This window comes from Canis lupus, chromosome 30 (assembly GCF_011100685.1).
Source record: "Canis lupus familiaris isolate Mischka breed German Shepherd chromosome 30, alternate assembly UU_Cfam_GSD_1.0, whole genome shotgun sequence".
NCBI lineage: Eukaryota > Metazoa > Chordata > Mammalia > Carnivora > Canidae > Canis > Canis lupus.
Window position 1 is genome coordinate 8,051,997 of NC_049251.1, and position 23,805 is coordinate 8,075,801.

At 36.9% G+C, this 23,805-nt stretch overlaps 1 protein-coding gene across 2 annotated transcripts in view; it reads left to right on the forward strand.

Annotated features, from left to right (window-relative positions):
* KNL1 (kinetochore scaffold 1) overlaps positions 1 to 23,805 on the forward strand; it is a 71,619-nt gene that overhangs the window by 12,709 nt on the left and 35,105 nt on the right. For both annotated transcript variants that reach the window (XM_038580075.1, XM_038580076.1), the window contains exons 2-9: positions 379 to 432; positions 2,092 to 2,131; positions 3,057 to 3,116; positions 8,920 to 8,981; positions 17,196 to 17,248; positions 17,496 to 17,529; positions 19,558 to 19,595; positions 23,167 to 23,219. In XM_038580075.1, coding sequence (XP_038436003.1) covers positions 398 to 432; positions 2,092 to 2,131; positions 3,057 to 3,116; positions 8,920 to 8,981; positions 17,196 to 17,248; positions 17,496 to 17,529; positions 19,558 to 19,595; positions 23,167 to 23,219 — 375 coding nt within the window. In that variant the 5' untranslated portion in view covers positions 379 to 397. The remainder of the gene's footprint in view (positions 1 to 378; positions 433 to 2,091; positions 2,132 to 3,056; positions 3,117 to 8,919; positions 8,982 to 17,195; positions 17,249 to 17,495; positions 17,530 to 19,557; positions 19,596 to 23,166; positions 23,220 to 23,805) is intronic.

Consider the following 23,805-nt stretch of genomic DNA (forward strand, 5'->3'; position numbering starts at 1 on the left):
TTTTTTTTTTTTTTTACATCCACTATTTTTTGATACCTAATTGATTTCACTTTGGGACTGAATTATATAATCCATAAGTTCCTATAAATTAGATCGAATTTTTATTTGAACCATTAATGCCCAAATCATCCCAGAGTTAGTCACTGATTTTATATCGAATATGAGACTTTTCCAGAAATATTAATTATAATGGAGTACTTTAAATTCAGAATTTCTCATTTCATGTTTTATAGCTCCATGGTATAACTTTTTCTTCCCTTTTTCTGGTCTTCCCCCAGAAAGTAATCCTGAAGTTACAACTTTGCTATTAATCTCTTCATAGTTTTTAATTTCTTTTCTTTCTTTTTCACCTGTTCTAATGTTGTGTATTTGTTACAGAAAAAGGTTTTCTTCAAAAATGGATGGGATGTCTTCAGAGACTAATGAAGAGAAGTAAGTTCATGAAGTATAGCTAAAAATGTTAAACTCTTTATCAGAGAAAGATAAAAGATACTTTTCCTACTAGTAAGACCTATTGATAACTTCTGAAATCTTTTTCCATTCTGTTCCAGGGAAAAGAAATAAATGTTACAAAGTCATAGCTTTCTTTGCCATATCTTTGTGTTTATATATCTAGAGTCAAAACTAAGAGGGACTTTAGAGACCACCTCTCATCCCTTCAGTTTAAGGATAGGAAAATTGAGGCCCAAGGAAATGAAATGATTGATCTAAAATTGGCATCGCAAATTGGTGGCCTGTTTATAGCCTACAGACTTTTATTTCCCCTTAAACAGTGTTTTTAAATTTTTGAATTAATTGTTAAAACTTTCTCTTGAAAAATTGAGTGTAGAGCCACCTGGGTGGCTCAGTCAGTTGAACATCCAAATCTAGTATTTTTATATTAGTGTTACCTAAAATTATTATAGTCCAAAAGTAAAACACTGACTCCCTTATGCTATAGTTTAAAAGAGAATCTGTTTAAACAAAATCGAGGCACTGTAATTCTTTGAGGACTCTTTAAGTTTCCATGCTTATATTTCCTTTTTTTTTTTTTTTTTTTTTTTAAGATTTATTTGTTTGACACACAGAGAGAGTACAAACGGGAAATGGCAGAGGGGAAGGGAGAAGCAGACTCCCTGCTGAGCAGGGAGCCCAATATGGGGCTCAATCCCAGCACCCTGATATCAGGACCTGAGCCAAAGGCAGATGCTTAACCGACTGAGCTAGCTAGGCGCCCTCAAGCATCCTGCACTAGATTTCAGCTCAGGTCATGATTTCTGGGTCATGAGATCCAGCCCCGTGTGGGACTCTGCACTCAGTGCAGAGTCTGCTTGAGATCCTCTCTCTCCCTCTGATCCTTCCTCTGTTGCACTCTCTTTATTTTTCTCTAAAATAAATAAATAAAATCTTGAAGAAGAAAGAGAAAGAAAAATTGAGTGTAGCAACATTGGGCTCGTATTCTTATGGCAACAGCTAACCTGATCTGAATGATTGTGACAGTTCGACCAAGCAGGAATTCTCTGTTATCATCTCAACACCGCCTATTTTTCTTACATCTACTAGATGATCTGTTTGGCCTCCATAGGCATTTGAATTTTTTTTTTAAGATTTTATTTATTTATTCATGAGAGACATAGGGAGAAGGCAGAGACATAGGCAGAGGGAGAAGCAGGCTCCTTGCAGGGAGTCCGATGTGACTCGATCCTAGAACCTCTGCCCTGAACCAAAGGTGGATGCTCAACTGCTGAGCCACCCAGGCATCCCAGCATTTGAATTTTTAAAACCAGATTTAAAAATCACAGAGTAGTAAAACCAGAGCTAGTTTCTTGGTTTATGACCCATTTATCTTATAATTGTACCTCTATAAATATGATACATTATGTTACAATGATTGTTTTTCAAGAGATCTTCTTATAGTATACAATATGTATTTTAAAACACTAGTCTTCTAAATCCTGAATTTAATGTCTTATAAATTTTGCTAAGTGAGGGTGATGCCATGTGTTAAGTGAAAGTGATGGCCAACTTAAAAGCATGTAGAGGATGCTGTGGTGATGTCTTGAAAATTCAGTCTTTTACCAATATGTCTGTAAATTTTTTTTCCTTTTTCAGTGACAATATGGAGAGACCTGTTAGAAGACGACATTCCTCCGTAAGAAACACTTAAATTAATAATTACTTTTTATTGAATGATGACTATATGCCACAGTAATTTTAACTCTAACATCACCATCCCATTCCCACTGGCTCCTATTGCTGTCTGGATAAAGACTCAGATATGTACTTGGTTACACAATTCTATAAATATACTAAAACTTGTACTTTATGAATTTCATGGCAATTTTGAGAATTGTATGTTATGTAATTTATACTTCAATAAAGTTTAAGTATATATTTAGTGTAGTGAGACAAAAAATTCAACTCAAACTGATTTAAGCACAAAATCTATTGGGTTTTGAAACTGAAAAATCCAGAGATAGGGATGACTTTTGCACAATGTAACTGACCAGGGCGTCCAATAATATCACCAATACTAGGATTTTCTCTCACTTTTCCACTCTGACTGCTTCCTCTGGGTAATCTCCATTTTCAGACGGGCTCTCTCCCCATGAGTACTACAGTACCTCCAGTTCTTTTAACTTGCAGTTTCAAGTCCTAAATGAAAAAGGGTCTATTTCCTCAAAATAAAACAAAAACAAAAGACTCAGGATTGAATCATATTAGCTCTACTATCTTGTTATGAATCAAGTCCTCCTTCCTAATATTGATGAGAGAATATCATTTGCATATTGTCCTAGACCAGCTCTACATGTTGTACCCTAGGGTTGAGGTAGAGCTTTACGCAGACCACATGGGATGAGAATAGGCAAAATAGTTGTGGAAGGTGGGCAGGGAGAAGGGAATAGGTGCCAGATATTTAAACTGGCCACAAAGTATAGTACTGAACAGTATAAATTTGAGGAGTTTTAGAGGTTTTCACAGAAATTTTAACATCTCTACCTTTTCTCCTGTGATGTAATTTTAGCTGGTTATTAATATTAATCCCCAATTTTCTTGAATAATCCTAATTCATCTAGATTTTGAAACCCCCAAGGAGTCCTCTTCAGGACCTCAGAGGTGGGAATGAAGCAGTTCAGGTAAGTCTCTAGTACAAATGCTTTATAGATGACTATATTCAGTGATAATTTTAAGTCAAGAACTTCATTAGCTGTATGAAGAGAGAACATCATAAATTATTTCTAGTTGAATCTGTACAAGTAAACATCTTATGGCTATCAGGTTAAAATCGAAACTCATGAGTAAGCTGGCACTCTTGATTTTTTTTTTTTTTTTTTTTTTGCACTCTTGAGTTTTAATTCCAGTTTACTTTTCCAGCCTTTTTTGCCACTCTCACACATATATCTCACCATTGGTTACTATTCTGCAAACATGACACAAACTATCAAGCCTGAAAGAATTTACTTGTAATATCTTCTCTGTTTAGATAATTAATCCTTCATTCTTTGTTCTCCCAAAATTCTATTAAAAAGTTTTTTTCAGGGGGATCCCTGGTTGGCTCAGTGGTTTAGCGCCTGCTTTTGGCCCAGGGTGTGATCCTGGAGTCCCGGGATCGAGTTCCGAATCGGGCTCCCTGCATGGAGCCTGCTTTTCCCTCTGTCTGTGTCTCTGCCTCTCTCTCTCTCTCTCTCTCATGAATAAATAAATAAAAATCTTAAAAAAAATTTTTTTTCACAACATTCTGAAAAGTAGCAGGAATGCTTATATAGTCATCACTTAGATTCTACAATTAATATTTTATCATACTTGGTTTATTTATTGTAAGTCTGTAGCCTTCTTTATTTGGTAATTCCTATTTGTCCTTTAAGACTCAACATTGATATCACTTCTCTTAGAAAATCATCCTTCAATACCTTCCTTCCTTTATAATTGTTTGCTAGTTACCATTTTTAATTGAGAATTCCTTGAGGGTAGGAACTTTATCATGTGTTTTTTCAATTCATTGTGCCTGGTATAGTTGACTTTCAGTACATTTTATTGATTGATGAAATGCATATATTTTTGGAGACTATAATTCTGAGTGCTGACTCTATTTTGGTCTGTCTAATCTTTTTATTTCTCAAATACTTCAAGCTTTTTCTTGCTTTAGGGGCTCTGCACACATTTTGCCTAGACTGCTTTCTCTCTACCCAGCTGACTAATTTTTAACTAATCTTTCAGGTTTCAGATATACTTCCTCAAAGAAATCTTCCCTGATTCTTAGGTTAGATTAGTGGTTGGGTTTTTTTTTTTTAAGATTTTGTTTATTTATTCATGGAGAGAGACACAGAGAGAGGCAGAGACATAGGCAGAGGGAGAAGCAGGCTTCCCACGGAGAGCCTGATGTGGGATTTGATCCTGGGGCCCCAGGACCACGACCTGAGCCAAAGGCAGACACGCAACCACTGAGCCCACACAGGTGTCCCCCTGTTTTGTTTTTTAACATAGTTTTCCTTCATAACACTCACCACAGCTTGAATTTTATATTTCTGTAGGTTTTTTGTTTTAATGTCTGTGTCGACATTAATCCCCAATAGATTAGGGACTATATTTGTTTCCTTTACCACTACTTTTCCATCACTCAGCACAGGACCTGGTGTGTGTGTGTGTGTGTGTGTGTGTGTGTGTGTTTTAAAATTTTAATGAATGCTGAATAAGTAACAGATTCATAGATCCATAAAGATTGATTGATTGATTGATTTATTTATTTATTTATTTATTTATTTATTTTTTAGATTCATAAAGCTTTAAAACCAACAGGACCTCACCAGTAATCTTAAATCCAATTCTTTAGTTTTATAGATGAGAAATATGAGGTCCAAAGAGGTTAAATTTTTATCTAGGCCCACACAGCTAGTTAGTAGCAGACTTCACATTTGAGCTGTAATCTAAAGCTCAGTGCTTTTTCCAATATAGCACACAAATTTCATTTTTTCTTTTTATCTTGCCTTTTTTTTTGTTTTTAATAAGACATTAGTTTCTGTTAGTTTCAGCATTTACTGTGTTAATATTATTGTCATATTAAGCTCGAGACCACTTGTAGTGGCTAGGATGTTAACAGAGAGGATGAACATTCATGATTATTCCTTATAGTAAGACTTGCTTAGGTATTAATTAAGAATTAACATAGTAAAAGTCTCTATGGATTTTGTTTCTCTGTCTTTTGCTTTTTGTGTTTGGTATCTATGTGAGTCAAAATGTTTGCTCTTGTTAAAGAAGATGAGGAAAAATAAAAATAGCATATTATAATGAAAAGATGCCCAGCATTACTAATCATTAGGGAAATGCTAATCAAAACCACACTGAGATATCACTGCATATCCATTAAAAGGGCTACTGTAAAAAAAGCCACAGAAATAATAAGTGCTGGCTAAGATGTAGAATAATTAGAATGCTTGTACACTATTGGTAGAAATGTAAAATGTTGTAGCCACTGTGGAAAACAGTATGGTGGTTTCTCAAAAAATTAAAATAGGGTTACTGTATGCTCCAGCAATTCCACTTCTGAGTGTATACCCAAAGGAATTGAAAGCAGGGTCCTGAAGAGACATATACCCCTGTCAAGCAGCATTATTCACAGTAGCCAAAAGGTAGAAGCAAACTAGTGTCCATTGACAGATGAATGGATAAACAAAATGTGGTATCAATGGAATATTATTTGGCTTTTAAAAAGAAGGAAGTTCTTGGATGCCTAAGTGGCTCAGTGGTTGAGCTTCTGCCTTTGGCTCAGGGTGTAATCCCAGGATTGAGTCCCACATTGGGATGGAGCCTGCTCCTCCCTCTGTCTCTATCTGTGTTTTTCATGAATAAGTAAAAAAAAAAAAAAAAAAAAATTTTCTGACACACACTACAATAAAGATAAACCTTGAGGACATTATGCTAGGTGAATTAAAGAAGTCACAGAAAGACAAATACAGGGCACCTGGGTGGCTTAGTCAGTTAAGGGCCTGATTCTTGGTTTTGGCTCAGGTCATAATCTCAGAGTTGTGAGATCGAGCCCTACATCAGGCTCCATGCTAAGCATGGAATCAGCTTGAGATTATTTCTCTCCTTTTCCCCTTGTGTGTGCACTTGCACTCTCTCTGTCTCAAAAAGAAAGTAAATAAAAATATAACTAAAAGACAAGACAAATACTTTATAATTCCACTAATCAAATTCATAGAGACAGAAAATAAAATGGTGGTGCTAGGATATTGGGTAGGGAAAGAGGATTTGTGTAATATATATGGAGTTACAGTTTCACAGGATGAAAAGAGTTCTGGAAATAGGTTTCACCACAGCGCTTATAAACTTAACACTACTGAACTGTACACTTAAAAATGGTTAAGATGGGGATCCCTGGGTGGCTCAGTGGTTTAGCGCCTGCCTTTGGCCCAGGGCGTGATCCCGGGGTCCTGGGATCAAGTCCCATATCAGGCTCCCTGCAGGGAGCCTGCTTCTCCCTCTGCCTGTGTCTCTGCCTCTCTCTCTGTGTGTTTCTCATGAATAAATAAATAAAACCTTTAAAAAAATGGTTAGGATGTATTATGCTAAGTGAAATTAGCTAGTCACAGAAAGACAAATACTGAATGATTCCACTTATATAAAGTATCTAAAATAGTCAAACTCATAGAAGCCGAGAGCAGAACATGGGTTGCCAGGGTCATAGAGAAGGGCAAAATGGGAAGTTGCTAACAGTTCTGAAATTTAAGTGATACAGGGTAAGTTCTAGAAATCTGCTACACAACATCATGCCTATAGTTAACAATATTGTATTATACAGTTAAAAATTTGTTCAGAAAATAGATCTTAGGTTAAGAGTTCTGACCACTTTTAAAATAAAAATTAAGGGATGCCTGGGTGACTCAGAGGCTGAGCCTCTGCCTTTGGCTCAGGGCATGATCCTGGGTATGATCCATGGGATTGAGTCCCACATCAGGCTCCTACTGGGAGCCTGCTTCTCACTCTGCCTGTATATCTGCCCCTCTCTCTGTGTCTCCAATGAATGAATGAATGAATGAATAAATAAATAATAAATAAATCTTTAAAAAATAAAATTAAAAATATTTTAAAGATTTATTTATTTCAAAGGCAGGGAGGGACAGAAGGAGGAGAGAATCTCAAGCAGAATTCCCGCTGAGCTCTGCAGAAACTAATACAGGGCTCAGTCTATGACCCTGAGGTCATGACCTAAGCCAAAACTAAGAGTTTGACACTTAACCAACTAAACCACCCAGGCACCCCAAAAATTAAATTTTAGAAAGTGGTTATTAGGACGGTAAGTTTTGTTATATGTATTTTACCACAGTTAACTTTTTTTTAATCCTAAAAATAGTATGGTAAGGTTACTATAACAGGCCACATATCACTTGCTTTGTCCCCAGTCTTTCTTCTTCTTGATAGCAAAACAATCATTCATTTAAAAGGAGAGAGAAAAGGTAAGGGACAGTAATCAGCTTCCTTAAATATATGTTGTTTCTGTTAGTATGCTTATTACCATTTTACATGGAAAGTCATATTCATGTTTGTTAAGCGTATTTCAGAGAGATAAATACCAAAATTAATGATACCTCATTAACTCAGAATAAGACTTGACCTCTGTTTGTAGTATTCTGGATACCTAATTCACAGTAGTTTCAGTAAGAATCATACTACATAAGGAAACAATCAACAAAACTAAAAAGCAACCTATGGAATGGGAGAAGATATTTGCAAATGATACATCAGATAAAGGACTAATAAACAAAATCTATAAGGAACTTATCAAACTTAATACCCAAAAAAGAAAAAATCCTGTCAAGAAATGGGCAGGAGACATGAACAGACATTTCTCTAAAGAAGACATCCAGATGGCTAACAAACATATGAAAAAAATACTCAACATCACTCATCAACAGAGAAATACAAATCAAAACCCCAATCAGATATCACCTCACACCCGTCAGAATGGCTAAAATTAACAACTCAAGAAACAACAGATGTTGGCAAGGATGTGGAGAAAGAGGAGCCCTTTACACTGTCAGTGTGAATGCAAACTGTTGCAGCTACTTGAAAACAGTATGGAGGTTCCTCAAAAAGTTAAAAATAGAACTACTCTATAACTCAGCAATTGCACTGTGAGGTATTTATCCAAAAGATACAAAAACAGTGATTCGAAGGGGCACATGCACCCCAAAGATTATAGTAGCAATGTCCACAATTGCCAAAATATGGAAAGAGCCCAGATGTCCAATGGTTGAATGGAAAAAGATGTCACACACACACACACACACACACACGCACACACACAGGTGTACACATACTGGAATATGACTTAGCCATCAAAAAGAATGAAATCTTGCCATTTGGAACAGTGCGGATGAAACTAGAGTGTATTATGCTAAGCAAAATAAGTCAGTCTGCGAAAGACAAATACTATATGATTTCACTCATGTGGAATTTAAGAAACAGAACAGATGAACATGGGGGAAGGGAAGGAAAAATTTTAAAAAATGAGAGAGGCAAACCATAGATACCCTTTTTTTTTTTTTTTTTTTTAAGATTTTATCTATTTATTCATGAGAAACACACAGAGAGAGGAGCGGAGATACAGGCAGAGGGAGAAGCAGGCCCCACGCGGGGAGCCTGACACGGGACTTGACCCGAGGTCCCCAGGATCACACCCTGGGCCAAAGGCATCACTAAACCACTGAGCCATCCGGGCTGCCCAGATACTCTTAATTATAGGGAACAAATTGAGTATTGCTGGAGGGGAGATGGTGGGGAAATGGGGTAACTGGGTAGACCTTAAGGAGGGCATGTGATGTAATGAGCTCTGGGTGTTATATGCCACTGATGAATCACTAAACTCTACCCTGAAACTAATAATATACTGTATGTTAACTAACTTGAAAAAAGATCATACCATATATTCTCTGCCCTTAGGAATCTAATGCTTTGAGAAATAAGAAAAGCTCTCGTCGAGTCAGCTTTGCAGATACCATAAAGTAAGTTGGAAAGAGGAATAATTAAAACGTAACAGGTAATGATTTTTTGTGCGTCAAACCAGGTATGTTGATACTAACTGACTTGGATAATCTGGGTTTTAATGACATAAGCATTAAGGAACTATTATTTAAAAGGTTGTTATTCAGTATTATGCTTGAGAAACATTAAAAGCATCACTGCTAAAATTAGAAACAAAACAGCTATGTCTTACCACAGTTATTTTAATATTGTATTGAAGGTGCTAATAAAAATAGGGAAAGTGTACAACCCAGCAATTGCACTGCTGGGGATTTACCAAAGATATAGATGTAGTGAAACACCGGAACACCTGCACCCCAATGTTTATAGCAGCAATGTCCACAATAGCCAAACTGTGGAAGGAGCCTTGGTGTCCATTGAAAGATGAATGGATAAAGAAGATGTGGTATATGTATACAATGGAATTTTACTCAGCTAACGACAAATACCCACCATTTGCTTCAACATGGATGGAACTGGAGGGTATTATGCTGAAATAAGTGAAATAAGTCAATCGGAAAAGGACAAACATTATATGCTTTCACTCATTTGGGGAATATAAAAATTAGTGAAAGGGAATAAAGGGAAAGGAGAGAAAATGAGTGAAAATATCAGTGAGGATGACAGAACATGAGAGACACCTAACTCTAGGAAACGAACAAGGGGTAGTGGAAAGGGAGGTGGGCAGGGGGTTGCGGTGACTGGGTGATGGGCAATGAGGGGGGCACTTGGCGGGATGAGCACTGGGTGTTACGCTATATGTTGGCAAATTGAACTCCAATAAAAATTAAAAATGGGGAAAGTGGAGTTCTAAAAATTGAAAAGATGGGGGTAAATCTGATACCTTTTGCAGATTAAATGCTTGTATATTAGCAAAATATAAAAATATCAATTGAAATACCTGTACAGACAATAAAGAGCAGGGTAAAAAAGTAATATATGAAAATTATTATATTTCCTATATATAAATAATAACCAGATAGAAAATAAATGTCTTTTTTTCTATTGTGTTATATTTTGTTGCTATGCATTTAATAATCAAAACTTATAAAGGATAAACCATTACTGGAGAATACTAAAAAATTGTAACAAGTTGAATAAAAAGATTCAACATCACAAAACTGTTACTTCTCCCTAAATTAACTGATTTTTTTTTTATTTTCTATTTTTTAAAGATTTTATTTATTTATTTGAGAGAGATAGTGTGCACAAACAGGGGGAGCAGCAGAGGGGGAACAACGAGAAGCAGACTCCCCACTGAGCAGATTGCCTGATCTGGGGGCTTGATCTCAGGATCCTGAGATCATGACCTGAGCCTTTTAAAAGATTTATTGATTTATTTTAAAGAGAGTGCAAGTGGGAAAAGGGGCAGAGGGAGACAGGAAAGGGAAGACTATTCCACACTGAGTGGGGAGCCTGATGTGAGATTCTATGTTACAACCCTGAAATCATGACCTGAGCCAAAAACAAGAGTCCAACACAGGTCTTGTTGAAAACATCAAATTTAAGTCAAATTCTTCCTGGACTTTCATCAGACAGCCCTTGATGTCCAGTTATCTCTCTGATGATCATTGCCTAGATCCATTCTTTTTTTTTTAGATATTTATTTATTTATTTATTTATTTATTTATTTATTTATTTATTTATGAGAGAGCATGGGAGAGAGAGAGCACACACAGGAGGAGGGGAGAAGGGAGAGGGAGAAGAAGACTGCCCACTGAGCAGGGAGCCCGATGCAGGTCAATCCCAGGACCTTGTGATCATGACCTGAGCTAAAGGCAGATACTTACCAACTGAGCCACCCGGGCACCCTAGATCCATTATTTCCTTAGAGTTTGCTAATTGATAATAATCTCATTCTGAGTTATGGTTCATAAAGGAAAGGTATATTAAATTCTTGGGGGCAGGGATCCCTTTATTTACTAGTTTAAGGACAATGAGTTGGTTTCTTAGTTTCTTTCAAACTAAGACTGATAAGGATTTTTTTTTCCAATATGTTTACCCAAATATCTAAATCATGAACTTAAAAACATATTTAATGTGTTTTAGCATGTTATAGTTAATATTTTTGTTAATACTTGAATTATTCTCTTTGATTAGTGGAATCTCTTCAGATTAGTTTCTGATCTTTTGATATAACCCCAATAATTTTTGATAGCCGGTTTGCTTTATAGTATACCAAGATACTCATGTTCATCTTATGTATTGTCTGATCAGACCTGAAATTAGCCATGTTTCCAACAAGCAAGTATAATTCCTTTTAGTAGGAAATAACATTTAGAAAACACAATCTGGACGCTTAGGTTCTTCTTATTCTTGAATTAGTCTTTGTTTCTAGGCCATTCTGTTACCAAATCTATCAGTCTACCGATCTATCACAACTGCTAACTTAAGAAACAAATGGGTGAACCCTGGCTCATTGTGGCAGCCAATTCCTCCATCGTAGGGAATCTGGAGGGGACTGGACAAGTTGAAAGTTTAGCTCCTGGCTGGTTTTGCCAACACTGCTGCCCAGTAGACTTGGATGAACTCTTCACAAGAGAAGCCAATTACTGAAGAGACAAGGTTTTGGAAAAGAGAAAGGGAGAAATTTATTTTGAGTCCTGGCAGCTGGGGAAGGTGAGAGGCTCAAGCCTTAACAACTGACCTCTCTACCCACAAGATGGACACCTAGAGTTTTATAGGGAGAGATTCAGGGGTGTATGTGCAAGAAGGCAGGCAGCATGTGATCATGAGTAGGGATCAGTATGTGTTCAGCCCATGCTCATAATCAGGGAAGGAGACATGTGGAGTGTTGTTTTCTAGGCATTCTATTGCTATCAAGGCTTTTCTGGTCTGGTATCTTGTGATTTTGAGTTCATTGCAAAACATCTTCATCAATGCCTCAAGAAAGTGCAATAAAAAATAGTGGGGGTGCCTGAGTGGCTCAGTAGGTTAAACATCTATCTGACTCTTGATTTCAGCTCAGGTCATGATCTCAGTATTGTGAGATCAAGCCCCATGTCAGGCTCTGTGCTGAGGATGGAGCCTGCTTGTCCCTCTCCCTCTGCCTGTCTCCCTGCTTGCACATTTGCTTGTGTGCTTTCAAATAAAATTTTTTTTTTTTAAAGAGAAAACATGGGTTTTAGTTAAAGCATGAGTTAAGCAGTCTTGTCTGTTTCTGGTTTCAACTATTAAGGTTTATAAGAAGGTTCACAGGATGCCTGGGTGGCTCAGTGGTTGAGCATCTGCCTTCAGCTTGGGGCATGAGCCTGGGGTCTGGGGATTGAGTCTCACATTGGGCTCCCTGCAGGGAGTCTGCTTTTTGCTCTGCCTATGTCTCTGCCTGTCTCTGTGTCTCTCATGAATAAATAAAATCTTAAAAAAATAAAAAAAATAAAATATAAGAAGGCTTATATACTTGTCTTTAAGAATACTTGTCTTTTTCTTTTAACTTGTTAAAGTCATTAACTGTTAGAGATAGATAAAAGCCCTTTTTCATCTGTATTGCAAGTTCTTTAACCTGTTTTAATTTTGCTTATTGGGTATTTTCTGGTGTTAAAAGTTTTAATTTTTTATATGGTCTTCCTATGTTTTTAAGGCACCTATATTTTCTTCTGGTCTTTTTATAGGTTCATTTTTTATATATTTTATTTAGAATTTATTTTGATGTTAATAAGTAAGATGGAACAATTTTTATTTTTATTTTTATTTTATTTTTATTATTTTTTTAAATTTTTATTTATTTATGATAGTCACAGAGAGAGAGAGAGAGAGGCAGAGACACAGGCAGAGGGAGAAGCAGGCTCCATGCACCGGGAGCCCGATGTGGGATTTGATCCCAGGTCTCCAGGATCGCGCTCTGGGCCAAAGGCAGGCGCTAAACCGCTGCGCCACCCAGGGATCCCTTGTTTTTATTTTTAAACCCAAGTTCTTATTTTCCATAAAATTGGAAGGGGCAGAGTCATATTTCTTTTTTTTAAGATTTTATTTATTTATCCATGAGAGACACAGAGAGAGAGAGAGAGAGAGGCAGAGACACAGGCAGAGGGAGAAGCAGGCTCCACACAGGGAGCCCGATATGGGACTCGATCCCCGGTCCCCAGGATCATGCCCTGGACCAAAGGCGGCGCTAAACTGCTGAGCCACCTGGGCTGCCCCATATATTTTTTATTTTAAAAATATTCTCCTTCCTAGAGGCAATTTCTAAGAGCTTTTTCTTTTTCTCTTAGATTTTAAAAAACAAAAAATTTTTTAAAAGATTTTATTTATTTATTAGAATGAGAAAGAGAGTGCGAGCTGGGGGAGGGAAGGTCAAAGAGGGAGGGAAAAGCAGACTCCCCGGTAAGCAAGGAGCCTGACACCAGATTCCACCCCTCTGAGATGGAGACCTGGAGATCATGACCTGAGCCAAAGGCAAACATTTAACCAGCTGAGCCACAAGCACCTTCCTCTTAGATTTTAAAAACTTGATGATCTTGAGGATCTTGAAGGTGCCTTTCTTTTGAATTATTTCTCCAGAAAATCTGTATCATTTCAATAATCATATATATTTTTTTAGTTTATTTTTTAGTGATGTCTGCACCCATTGTGGGGCTCAAACTCATGACCCCGAGATCAAGAGTCACATGCTCTTCCAGCTGAGCCAGTCAGATGCCCCCAATAATCATGCTGAAATGATCATTTTATTTTATTTTATTTATTTATGTTAGTCACACAGAGAAAGAGAGAGAGAGGCAGAGACATAGGCAGAGGGAGAAGCAGGCTCCATGCACCGGGAGCCTGATGTGGGATTCGATCCCGGGTCTCCAGGATCGCGCCCTGGGCCAAAGGCAGGCGCTAAACCGCTGCGCCACCCAGGGATCCCATGAAATGATCATTTTAATATAAGATCACTTGTCTCAAATCATTGAAAGTGGTTTTATCTGTATCAAAATTTGATTTATTATTAATAGCTAATATTACATGTAAAGTATGCAACGGTATGCATTCATTATTCATTGAATCAATTGTATCTCATTTTATGATTAAGGAAACTAAGGCTTAGCTTAAGTAACTTGCTTAAGTTCCCATACTTTTTAAGAGGTAGGACTCAGACTTTGGACTATTTCTCATCAGACTATTCTTTTTTTTTTTTTTTTTTTTTAATTTTTATTTATTTATGATAGTCACAGAGAGAGAGAGAGAGAGAGAGAGGCAGGGACACAGGCAGAGGGAGAAGCAGGCTCCATGCACCGGGAGCCCGATGTGGGATTTGATCCCGTGTCTCCAGGATCATGCCCTGGGCCAAAGACAGGCGCCAAACCGCTGCACCACCCAGGGATCCCCAGACTATTCTTAATCATTATATTATCATGACTTCTTGTGTTTTTCACATTGTTGGTATTTTCTCTTCCTCTCATTACCCTAATTATTTGTGGGAATAGGCTGTATTATATTTTCTGAGCCTGTCTGATTGTTATTACAATGCTTCTTCCTGTTTTCCTTTTTTTTCTTAGATGTGTTGTTTATCCTGTTTATTTTCTTTGTTTTATAAAGAACTTGGCTAATAAACATGTTCCAAGAAGTCAACAGGGAAGTTTGGAAACAATAAGGGTAACTGGGATAGGATTATTTTCCTATTTATCCATATCATACAAATAGGTATATAAGAAAACTCAGCATTTTCTACTTAAATTTGTGTTTTGGTTGATGGAACATTAAAAATTAGAAGTACCCTGGGGCGCCTGGCTGGCTCAGTCAGTAGAGTATGTCACTCAGTCTCAATCCCAGAGTCCTGAGTTCAAGCCCCGTGTTGGAGGTAGAGTTTATTTTAAAAAAATAATAATAAATTATGGGACACTGGGGTGGCTCAGTCGGTTAAGTGTTTGACTCTTGATTGATCTCAGCTTAGGTCTTGATCTCAGTCTTGTGAGTTCAAACCCTGCCTTGAGCTCCATGCTGAGCTGGAGCCTACTAAATAAGTAATTAAGTAAAAATACCCCAAACTCTTTCTATTTTAGTGAGAAGATTATGTAGGTAGTGACAGAACCACAATTATAGGTCTCCTGATTTTTAGTCTACTGCTTTTTCTACTGCTTCTGATAACCCTTCCCAAATGCTTTTAAACCTAGTCCACTCTCTCCTTTCCTTGGATATAATCTACTTACTTTACTAACTTTCTTAAAATGGCTCTGGGATATTAAATACACTAAAGTTGTACTAGTAGATCCACTCAAAAGTAAAGATATCAGATTGACATTCAAAGATTTGTAAATTAAAACCCACTTATGTGTTTTAATTTTTTTAAATATTTAAGTTGTGTGTGGATCACTCGTGATTCCTTATTTTATTTGAAGGATTTTATTTATTCATGAGAAACACGAGAGAGGTAGAGATATAGGCAGAGGGAGAAGCAGGCTCCTTGTGGGGAGCCGGATGTGGGGAGCCGGTTCTGTCAATCCCAGAACCCCAGGATCACAACCTGAGCCAAAGGCAGATGCTCAACCACTGACCCACTCAGGTGCTCCATGATTCCTTATTTTAAAGATTTTTTAAATTAATTGAACAACTATACTGATCCTGCTCATACTGAATAAAAAAGTCTTCTATTGCAAATCATTTGAAGAAAAGTTGTGTCAAGTATAGCTTTGTAGTTATAAGCTCAGGTTTTGAAGTCAGACAGATTTGAGTTTGCATTTTGGCTCTGCCACTTATTAGGTATATGACCTTGGGAATTACTGAACCTTTATGAACTTCATGGGGGATCCCTGGGTGGCTCAGCGGTTTAGCGCACCTGCCTTCGGCCCAGGGCGTGATCCTGGAGTTCCGGGATTGAGTCCCACGTTGGGCTTCTTGCATGGAGCCTGCTTCTCCCTCTGCCTGTGTCTTTGCCTCTCTCTCTCTCTTTTTCTGTCTCCCATGAATAAATGAATAAAATCTAAAAAAAAAAAAACTTTATAACCTTCAGTATCTACATCTGTAGGGACACCTGGGGGCTCAGCAGTTGAGCGTCTGCCTTCAGCTCAGAGCGTGATCCCAGAGTTCCGGACCTAGTCCCACATCAGGCTCCTTGCATGGAGCCTGCCTCTCCCTCTGCCTTTTTCTCTGCCTCTCTGTGTCTCTCATGAATAAATAAATAAAATCTACATCTGTAAGATAACATGATGATTGTTATAATAATTAAAAATATATGTATATAAAGAATAGAATGCTTGTTACACAATATGTATGTAAAATGTTCATTGCTTTTTTTTGTATTTGAAACTAAATTTTCTTTCTTATTAAGAATAGCTTCCCAGTAATGAATGATACTTAATATTAGAATGAAAATGAACTAGCCAGATTAAGTCTGATATCAAATGCTGCTTCTCCAGAAGCTTAATCATACCAATGAAAAGAGATCCTTTCCTCTGTAGTCCATGCCACCTTATCTGAACTGTTAATAACAAAAGTCAGTGAAGTAATGTTCATAATCACTGCTCCAGCTCTTGCTTACAGAGAAAACTCCTTGAGGTCAAAGATAATGTATCAGACTCTGGTATTTAGCATCAAGTATATAGTGAGTGCTTAATAAATGTTTTGTTGAATAAAGTAAATAGGTTATTGAGAGGATAATGATTTTTGTCAGAGTTCTTTAAAAAAGCAACAGATTTTGATGTGAATAAATTTTGGCACTTGAAATATTAATAGTACATGATGACGTAGCAAATAGGAATCTGAAATTGGTTCTCTTTATGTATCTCAAAACAGACTAAATTAACACCATAGGGTTCTAATTAAAAATTGCAGTCTTAAATCTTAAAAAAAAAAAAAAAAAAAAAAGGGCAGCCCGGGTGGCTCAGCGGTTTAGCACCGCCTTCAGCCCAGGGCCTGATCCTGGAGACCCGGGATCGAGTCCCACATCGGGCTCCCTGCATGGAGCCTGCTTCTCCCTCTGCCGGTGTCTCTGCCTCTCTCTCTCTCTCTGTGTGTTTCTCATGAATAAATAAGTAAAATCTTTAAAAAAATAAAATAAAAATTGCAGTCTTTCAGGGGCACCTGGATAACTCAGTAGGTTAAGCATCCAACTCTTGGTTTTAACTCAGGTCGATCATGATCTCCAGGTCCTGAGATTGAGCCTGGCCTCGAGCTGCATGGGGTCTCCCCTGCCTCCGCACTACCCCTCCCCCGATTAAATAAATAAAATATTTTTTTTTTAATTGCAGATTTTCAGTAATTTGTATTTTCTTTTCTAGAGTATTCCAAACAGAGTCTCATATGAAAATAGTAAGAAAGTCAGAAATTGCAGGTAAATATGTTATTGCAATCCCTGCTTAATCTGTTTCCTCTAAAATTTTGGTGTGGCTGTCTAACCAGGTAATTGATAAAACTGTTTATCTTATTGCTTAAAAAGTATAGCTTGAGAGATGGGGGGCAGAAAAAGTAAGGTGGATAGTTAGTATTTTTTTTTAATTGTTGTTAATGTTCTTATGCAATTTTTCTAATGCTTTATCAGTGTGTCCTTGAACAAGTTTTAATTTTTATTTTATTTTTAGAAACAGAAGCAGGAGAAAATGTTCTATATATACAGTAAGTAGAGAAAATGTGATTCAAATTATATTTGAAAAGCTGTTTATTCCTATCAAATGCAGTATTTTTTAAATTAATGATCTTTTTACTTTTATTTTTGTGATTCTTTTGTAGAATACTTAGGAGTAATTCAGAAAACAGATTCTTTGCCGAATTTAATATACTGCTGTATCTGATGAGTGTGTGCTAACACACTTGTACAGATTTTCCTTTTAACAGAGTGTTGAAATTCTACTTTCACATATAAATCCTTAAGTATGACATTTAGTGCAAAACAATAAAACCAAATATTCAGATTTTTTTCATTAGTTTTTCTTATCATGTTAATATATAGAAAAATAAATACAGGTTGCTCTTGAACAAATGGAAAGATGCTTATTTTCATTCATCATAAGAGAAGTTAGATTATTACAAAGTTAGATTATTATTGAGATACAACTTTTCATCTCATCAGTTAAGGATATAGGTAAGCAGCACCTGGGTGAGTCAGTCGATTAAGCTCAGGTCATGATCTCAGGGTCCTGGAATCAAGTTGTGTGTCAGCCTCTCTTCAGCAAGGAGTCTGTTTATCCCTCTCCCTCTGCCCTTCCTCCTGCTCGTGCTCTCTTTCTCTGTCTGTGTCTCTCAAATGAAAAAATAGAACATGAGAGACACCTAACTCTGGGAAGTGAGCAAGGGATAGTGGAAAGGGAGGTGGACGGGGGGTTGGGGTGACGGGGTGACAGGCACTGAGGGGGGCACTTGGTGGGATGAGCACTGGGTGTTATGCTATATGTTGGCAAATTGAACTCCAACAAAAATATATATATTAAAAAAATAGAACTTTAAAAAAATAAAGAATATAGAGTAAAAGTTGCTCATTGCTAGTGGATATAAATTGAAGAAGGCAGTTGGCAGTATCATTCAAAATTTTAAATACACATGCCCTTTGACTTGGTAATCTCATGTCTGGGAATTTATTTCATTAAGATACTTGTAAATGTTTAAAATGATGAACATAAAAGGTTACTCATGGCAAAGGATATAAAAGATCCTAATGATCTATCAGTACTGGACTGGTTAAATAAATAAAATTTTTCCATGTAATTGACTACTGTTGAACTGGAAGAAAAGATTCTTTTTATATACTAATGCAGAAAACTCTCAAAGTTTAGGCTCCTCGCAGTTAACCAGCTGAGTGTGGAGCCCACCATGGGACTGACTCATGACCCTGAGATTAAAACCTGAACTGATATCAAGCGTCAAATGCTTAATTGACTGAGCCACACAGAAGCCCCAGTAATTTTGGTTGTCTTTGCAAAAACTTAAATGTATATCCAAGTGCATGTTTATCTTTAATTTTTATTTTTAAAAAGACAAAAATGAAAATACTTAATAATATATCTTATAGTACTTTACATATTTTTATTTTTTTTAATTTTAAAAAATATTTTATTTATTCATAGAGATGCAGAGAGAGAGAGAGAGAGAGAGAGAGAGGCAGAGACACAGGCAGAGGGAGAAGCAGGCTCCATGCAGAGAGCCTGACGTGGGACTCGATCCCAGGACTCCAGGATCATGCCCTGGGCTGCAGGTGGCGCTAAACTGCTGTGCCACCAGGGCTGCCCACTTTACATATTTTTATATATAGATGTACCTCAGTCTTTCATAATTTGTTGTATGTCTGCATCAACAATTAGCTCCCTATTGATGGACATTTGGGGTTTCCTTTTATTTACTTTTTTTTAAAAGCTATATCTCTAGAAAATGAGTTGCTTTGTAGGTTGTTCTTTAAAAAAAAAAAAAGCCTGTAAGTATATTTTTATAGTATCCTTGAAATTAACAAAACCTTAAGACCATTCTGAAAATGGTCCTTTAACTACCTTGTAATTTTTTTCTGCCAGAGTTAGAGGAGTCTTTTTAAAGATGTCTTTGTATTTTTCTGCCAGTCACCATACAAAAACTTTTCACCTTCCCTGCTCTTTCAAGTGTTGTGATTCTTGGTAATTGTCTGGGGTATAGATTTTGAAAATACTTTTTAATTTTTAGGAATAAGAAGCCAGAAGAAACCTACTGTGAAATTACTGGTGAGTATGACCAAAATACTTGACTTACCACATAACTTTTTCTTCATGCAAATTTCATACAAAGTAATTTGTAAAAGAACTAAGGAAAAAAATGTAAAGAGAACTCTGTTCTTTACACAAAATTTTCAAGGGACCCCTGGGTGGCTCAGTGGTTGGGCGCCTGCCTTCAGCTTAGGTTGTGATCCCAGGATCCAGGATCGAGTCCCACATCCGGCTCCCTGCGAGGAACCTGCTTCTCCCTTTGCCTATGTCTCTGCCTCTCTCTCTCAGTCTGTGTCTCTCATGAATAAATAAATAAATCTTAAAAAAAAAAAAAAACTTCAATATGAAAGTTCACAAACTTGCTATTATTTCTGCTAAACCTGCTTGTTTTCTCTATTTTGGATTCCCACTCGTTCATTCAAGTCAGAAATTGAGTCATTTTAAAAAATTTTTCCTCATTCCGCATATCCATTAGACTTCACTCTATTCTTTCTCCTAAATATCTTGCAAATCTGTTACCTCCTCTCCGTTCCTTCTGCCACTGTTTGAGTTCGTGTCTTCATTATTCATTATTCTCTCATGGGCTACTGGATTTAGTTTCTTATCCCTTTAATCCATTCTACATATTTCTAAATCTGATATTACCTCCCAACTTAAAATTATTCAATGGCACTTTTTTGCTTATAGGATAAAACACTCTTTGGCATAGACTTTGAAAGCTCTTCTCCCATTTTATCTCTTGCCCATTAGATATTTAGATATCTATATCTTTAGCTCAAGCTTTAGCTTATGAAGAAGTATTTACAGATCCCCATGTTGACTTTTTTCTTCCTGTATCCATTTACAAATGATGTTTTTTTCTCTCTGAAGTGCCCTTCTTACTCCAAGTTGCCTATCAGCTTCTCATTTTCATTTAACTTAGTTTTTTACGCCTAACTTCATTCCTATTCAATGTAGCCAAATCCAGGGTGCCTTACTGGCTCAGTTGGTGGAGCATGCAACTCTTAATCTCAGGGTTGTGAGTTTGAGCCCCACATTGGATGTAGAGATTACTTAAAAATAAAATCTTAACAAAATAAAAAACAAAAACAAAGTACCGGGATCCCTGGGTGGCGCAGCGGTTTAGCGCCTGCCTTTGGCCCAGGGCGCGATCCTGGTGACCCGGGATCGAGTCCCATGTCGGGCTCCCTGCATGGAGCCTGCTTCTCCCTCTGCCTGTGTCTCTGCCTCTCTCTCTCTCTCTCTCTCTCTCTCTCTCTGACTATCATAAATAAAATTAAAAAAAAAAAGACTTATTAAAAAATAAGTCTTAAAAAAAAAAAAAAAACAGGGATCCCTGGGTGGCGCAGCGGTTTAGCGCCTGCCTTTGGCCCAAGGCTCGATCCTGGAGACCCAGGATCGAATCCCACGTCGGGCTCCCGGTGCATGGAGCCTGCTTCTCCCTCTGCCTGTGTCTCTGCCTCTCTCTCTCTCTCTGTGTGACTATCATAAATAAATAAAAATTAAAAAAAAAAAAAAAAAGAAAATTTAAAAAATAAAAAAATAAAAAAAAAAAACAAAGTACCTAGTCCACAAACTGTTATAATCCATGACAGAAAAAGAACTTGCATTAGAATGTAAATCAACTATGGCAGTTACCTACTGTTTAGCTAACTGACATTTTTTTCTTAGCAAAGCTTTCTTGATGAAGGAAATATCACATGATTTACATTGGCTGGAAGCTCCTTATTTCATCATGAATTGGTAACAAGCAGCTCACAGACTGGCACCACACATTAAGTTGTACTGGCTTAAATGGAGCCTTCTCTGACAAAACCAAGGGGTCACTCAGTCCTGTAATGTCATAATACCCCTTTATTTCTCACTTTTTGAAGAATTTATCACATTGTATCTTAGATATTTACTTCTGGGTCGTTTATTAAAGTAGGAACTCTGAGTCCAGAAATTCTGTCCATTCTTTGTGCCTTAGTGTAGATAGTTGAGTTTGGGACACATAATAGATTCTGAGTAAATATTTTTGAATAAGTGTGGAAGCTTGATATATAAGTAAGATTTTTAGCAAAAAGCCTGTAATTACTTCATCATATTCAATTGAGGTTGCCATAAACTCTTTAGATGTTCTAAAGATTTTTATGATGAGAATTGGGCATTTTATGGAAGTGTTGAATCACTGTATTGTACACCTGAAAGTAATATTACACTATATGTTAACTAACTGGAATTTAAATAAAAACATTTTAAAAATATTCTAGAGATTTGCCTTTAAACTTAAGTATTATAAATGTATTTCCTGTTTTATTATAGCATCTTAATCCCTTCCTTATTTCCAAAGTCTAAATCTTTATATTTCCAAAATCCTTCCTTATTTCCAAAGTTACCTAAATCTTTATATTTCAATTCTAAAATGTGCTGAGTCTAATCTTCTATTTCCATTCTCATTTTCTCTTACCAAGAGATTCTTACCTGCTTGTATGTGCACTATTACAGCAGCTCCTAATTGGTTTATCTTCTCTTGAATCTACTTTTTTCTCCTTCTCTGGAGTTATTTTTATAAAATGCATGTCTCATCATGGTAATATCTAGATTCCTTAACATAGAATAAAAGATGCTTCAAAATCTTACTCTGACATTTCAGTCTTGTGAATTAGTACTCTTTACCATGTAACCTCTACTATCCAGGGAGTAAAAATAAAGAAGTGAAGGGGGAAAGAAGTCCAAACTTTCTACCTTTAAAATTCCCCCTTTAAAATTACGTTTGAAAAATATTTTAGTCACATAGAGAATATAATAACCTAGATCTCTCTGTCCCTAAAATGGGACTGTTATAAGTTTTTATTTTTTAAGACTTATGTAGGGGTGCCTGGGTGGCTAAGTTCATTAAGTTTCTGAATTTGGCTTAGGTCATGATCTCAGGGTCCTGGGATCGAGCTCCATCTTGGGCTCCATGTTTGGCAGAGACTGCTTCTTTCCCTCTCCCTCTGCTCTTATCCTCCCTAGTGTTCTTTCTCTCTCAAATAAAATATTTAAAAAAATAAAAGATTGATTGATTGATTTGAGAGAGAGAGAGAGAGTGAGAGACGGGGTGGGGGGAAGCACACGATGTGGGAAGGTGAGGGAGAGAAGCAGACTGCTGCCTGTCAATCTCAAAACCCTGGGATCAGGATCTGAGCTAAAATCAAGAGTTGAAGACTTAACCAACTGAGCCACTTAGGTGCTCCAAGGGACAATTAGAAGTCTTTTTTTTTTTAAATTTTTATTTATGATAGTCACACAGAGAGAGAGAGAGAGGCAGAGACATAGGCAGAGGGAAAAGCAGGCTCCATGCACCGGGAGCCCGACATGGGATTAGATCCCGGGTCTCCAGGATCTCGCCCTGGGCCAAAGGCAGGCGTCAAACCACTGCCACCCAGGGATCCCACAATTAGAAGTCTTGATGAAATTTAGTACCTAAGCCCTTATGAAGGCCTCAGTAACTGATAAAACTTCAATAAATACTCATAAATGATGAAGAACCTACAGAAAGAAAAGCAGGCTCTTGGTGATATATGTATTTTTGTTATTGACTGTAGTTTTTCCTCCTTTTCAATAGGGATGAACACATTGCTTTCTGCTCCTATTCAGACTCAGATGCAACAGAGAGAGGTAGGAGTTCATGCATGTGCCTTTTCATTTATTCTCCCTTATAGTTAAGACACACAAAAAATAATGTTATGGCATTGTTTGGGGATTACTTACCAAAGTTGACCAGCATAGACTGGAAAACTTCCTACCTTTTCAGTTAACTAAGGACAGTTCAATTATTGCCAGTTTAAATAAGGAAATATATTGATTATGTCAGGACTTCTCAAACTATAATGGACATATGCAGGATTTTGTTAAAATATAGATTCCTTCTCAGTATATCTCGGGCACACCTTGAGATACTATACTTCCAACAATCTCCTAATGATACTATACTCTAGTGCATTACTTCACAGACCATACTTTGAGTAGCAAGGAATTGGACTGTTTCCTTACAAATAAAACCACTGCATTAAGATTCAAAGAGAACCCAACTTCCAAGAGTAGAGTGTACTATAAATTAGCCATCATGCTCTTAGCTCTGAGTCTTTTTTTTTTTTTTTTTACTTAGAATGACCTAATATCTATCGTAATTAGAATTTTCATTAGAGTTGTATTTGATATTCTCGGTCTTTTTCATTTTTAGTCATTCTAGTTGATGTATAAT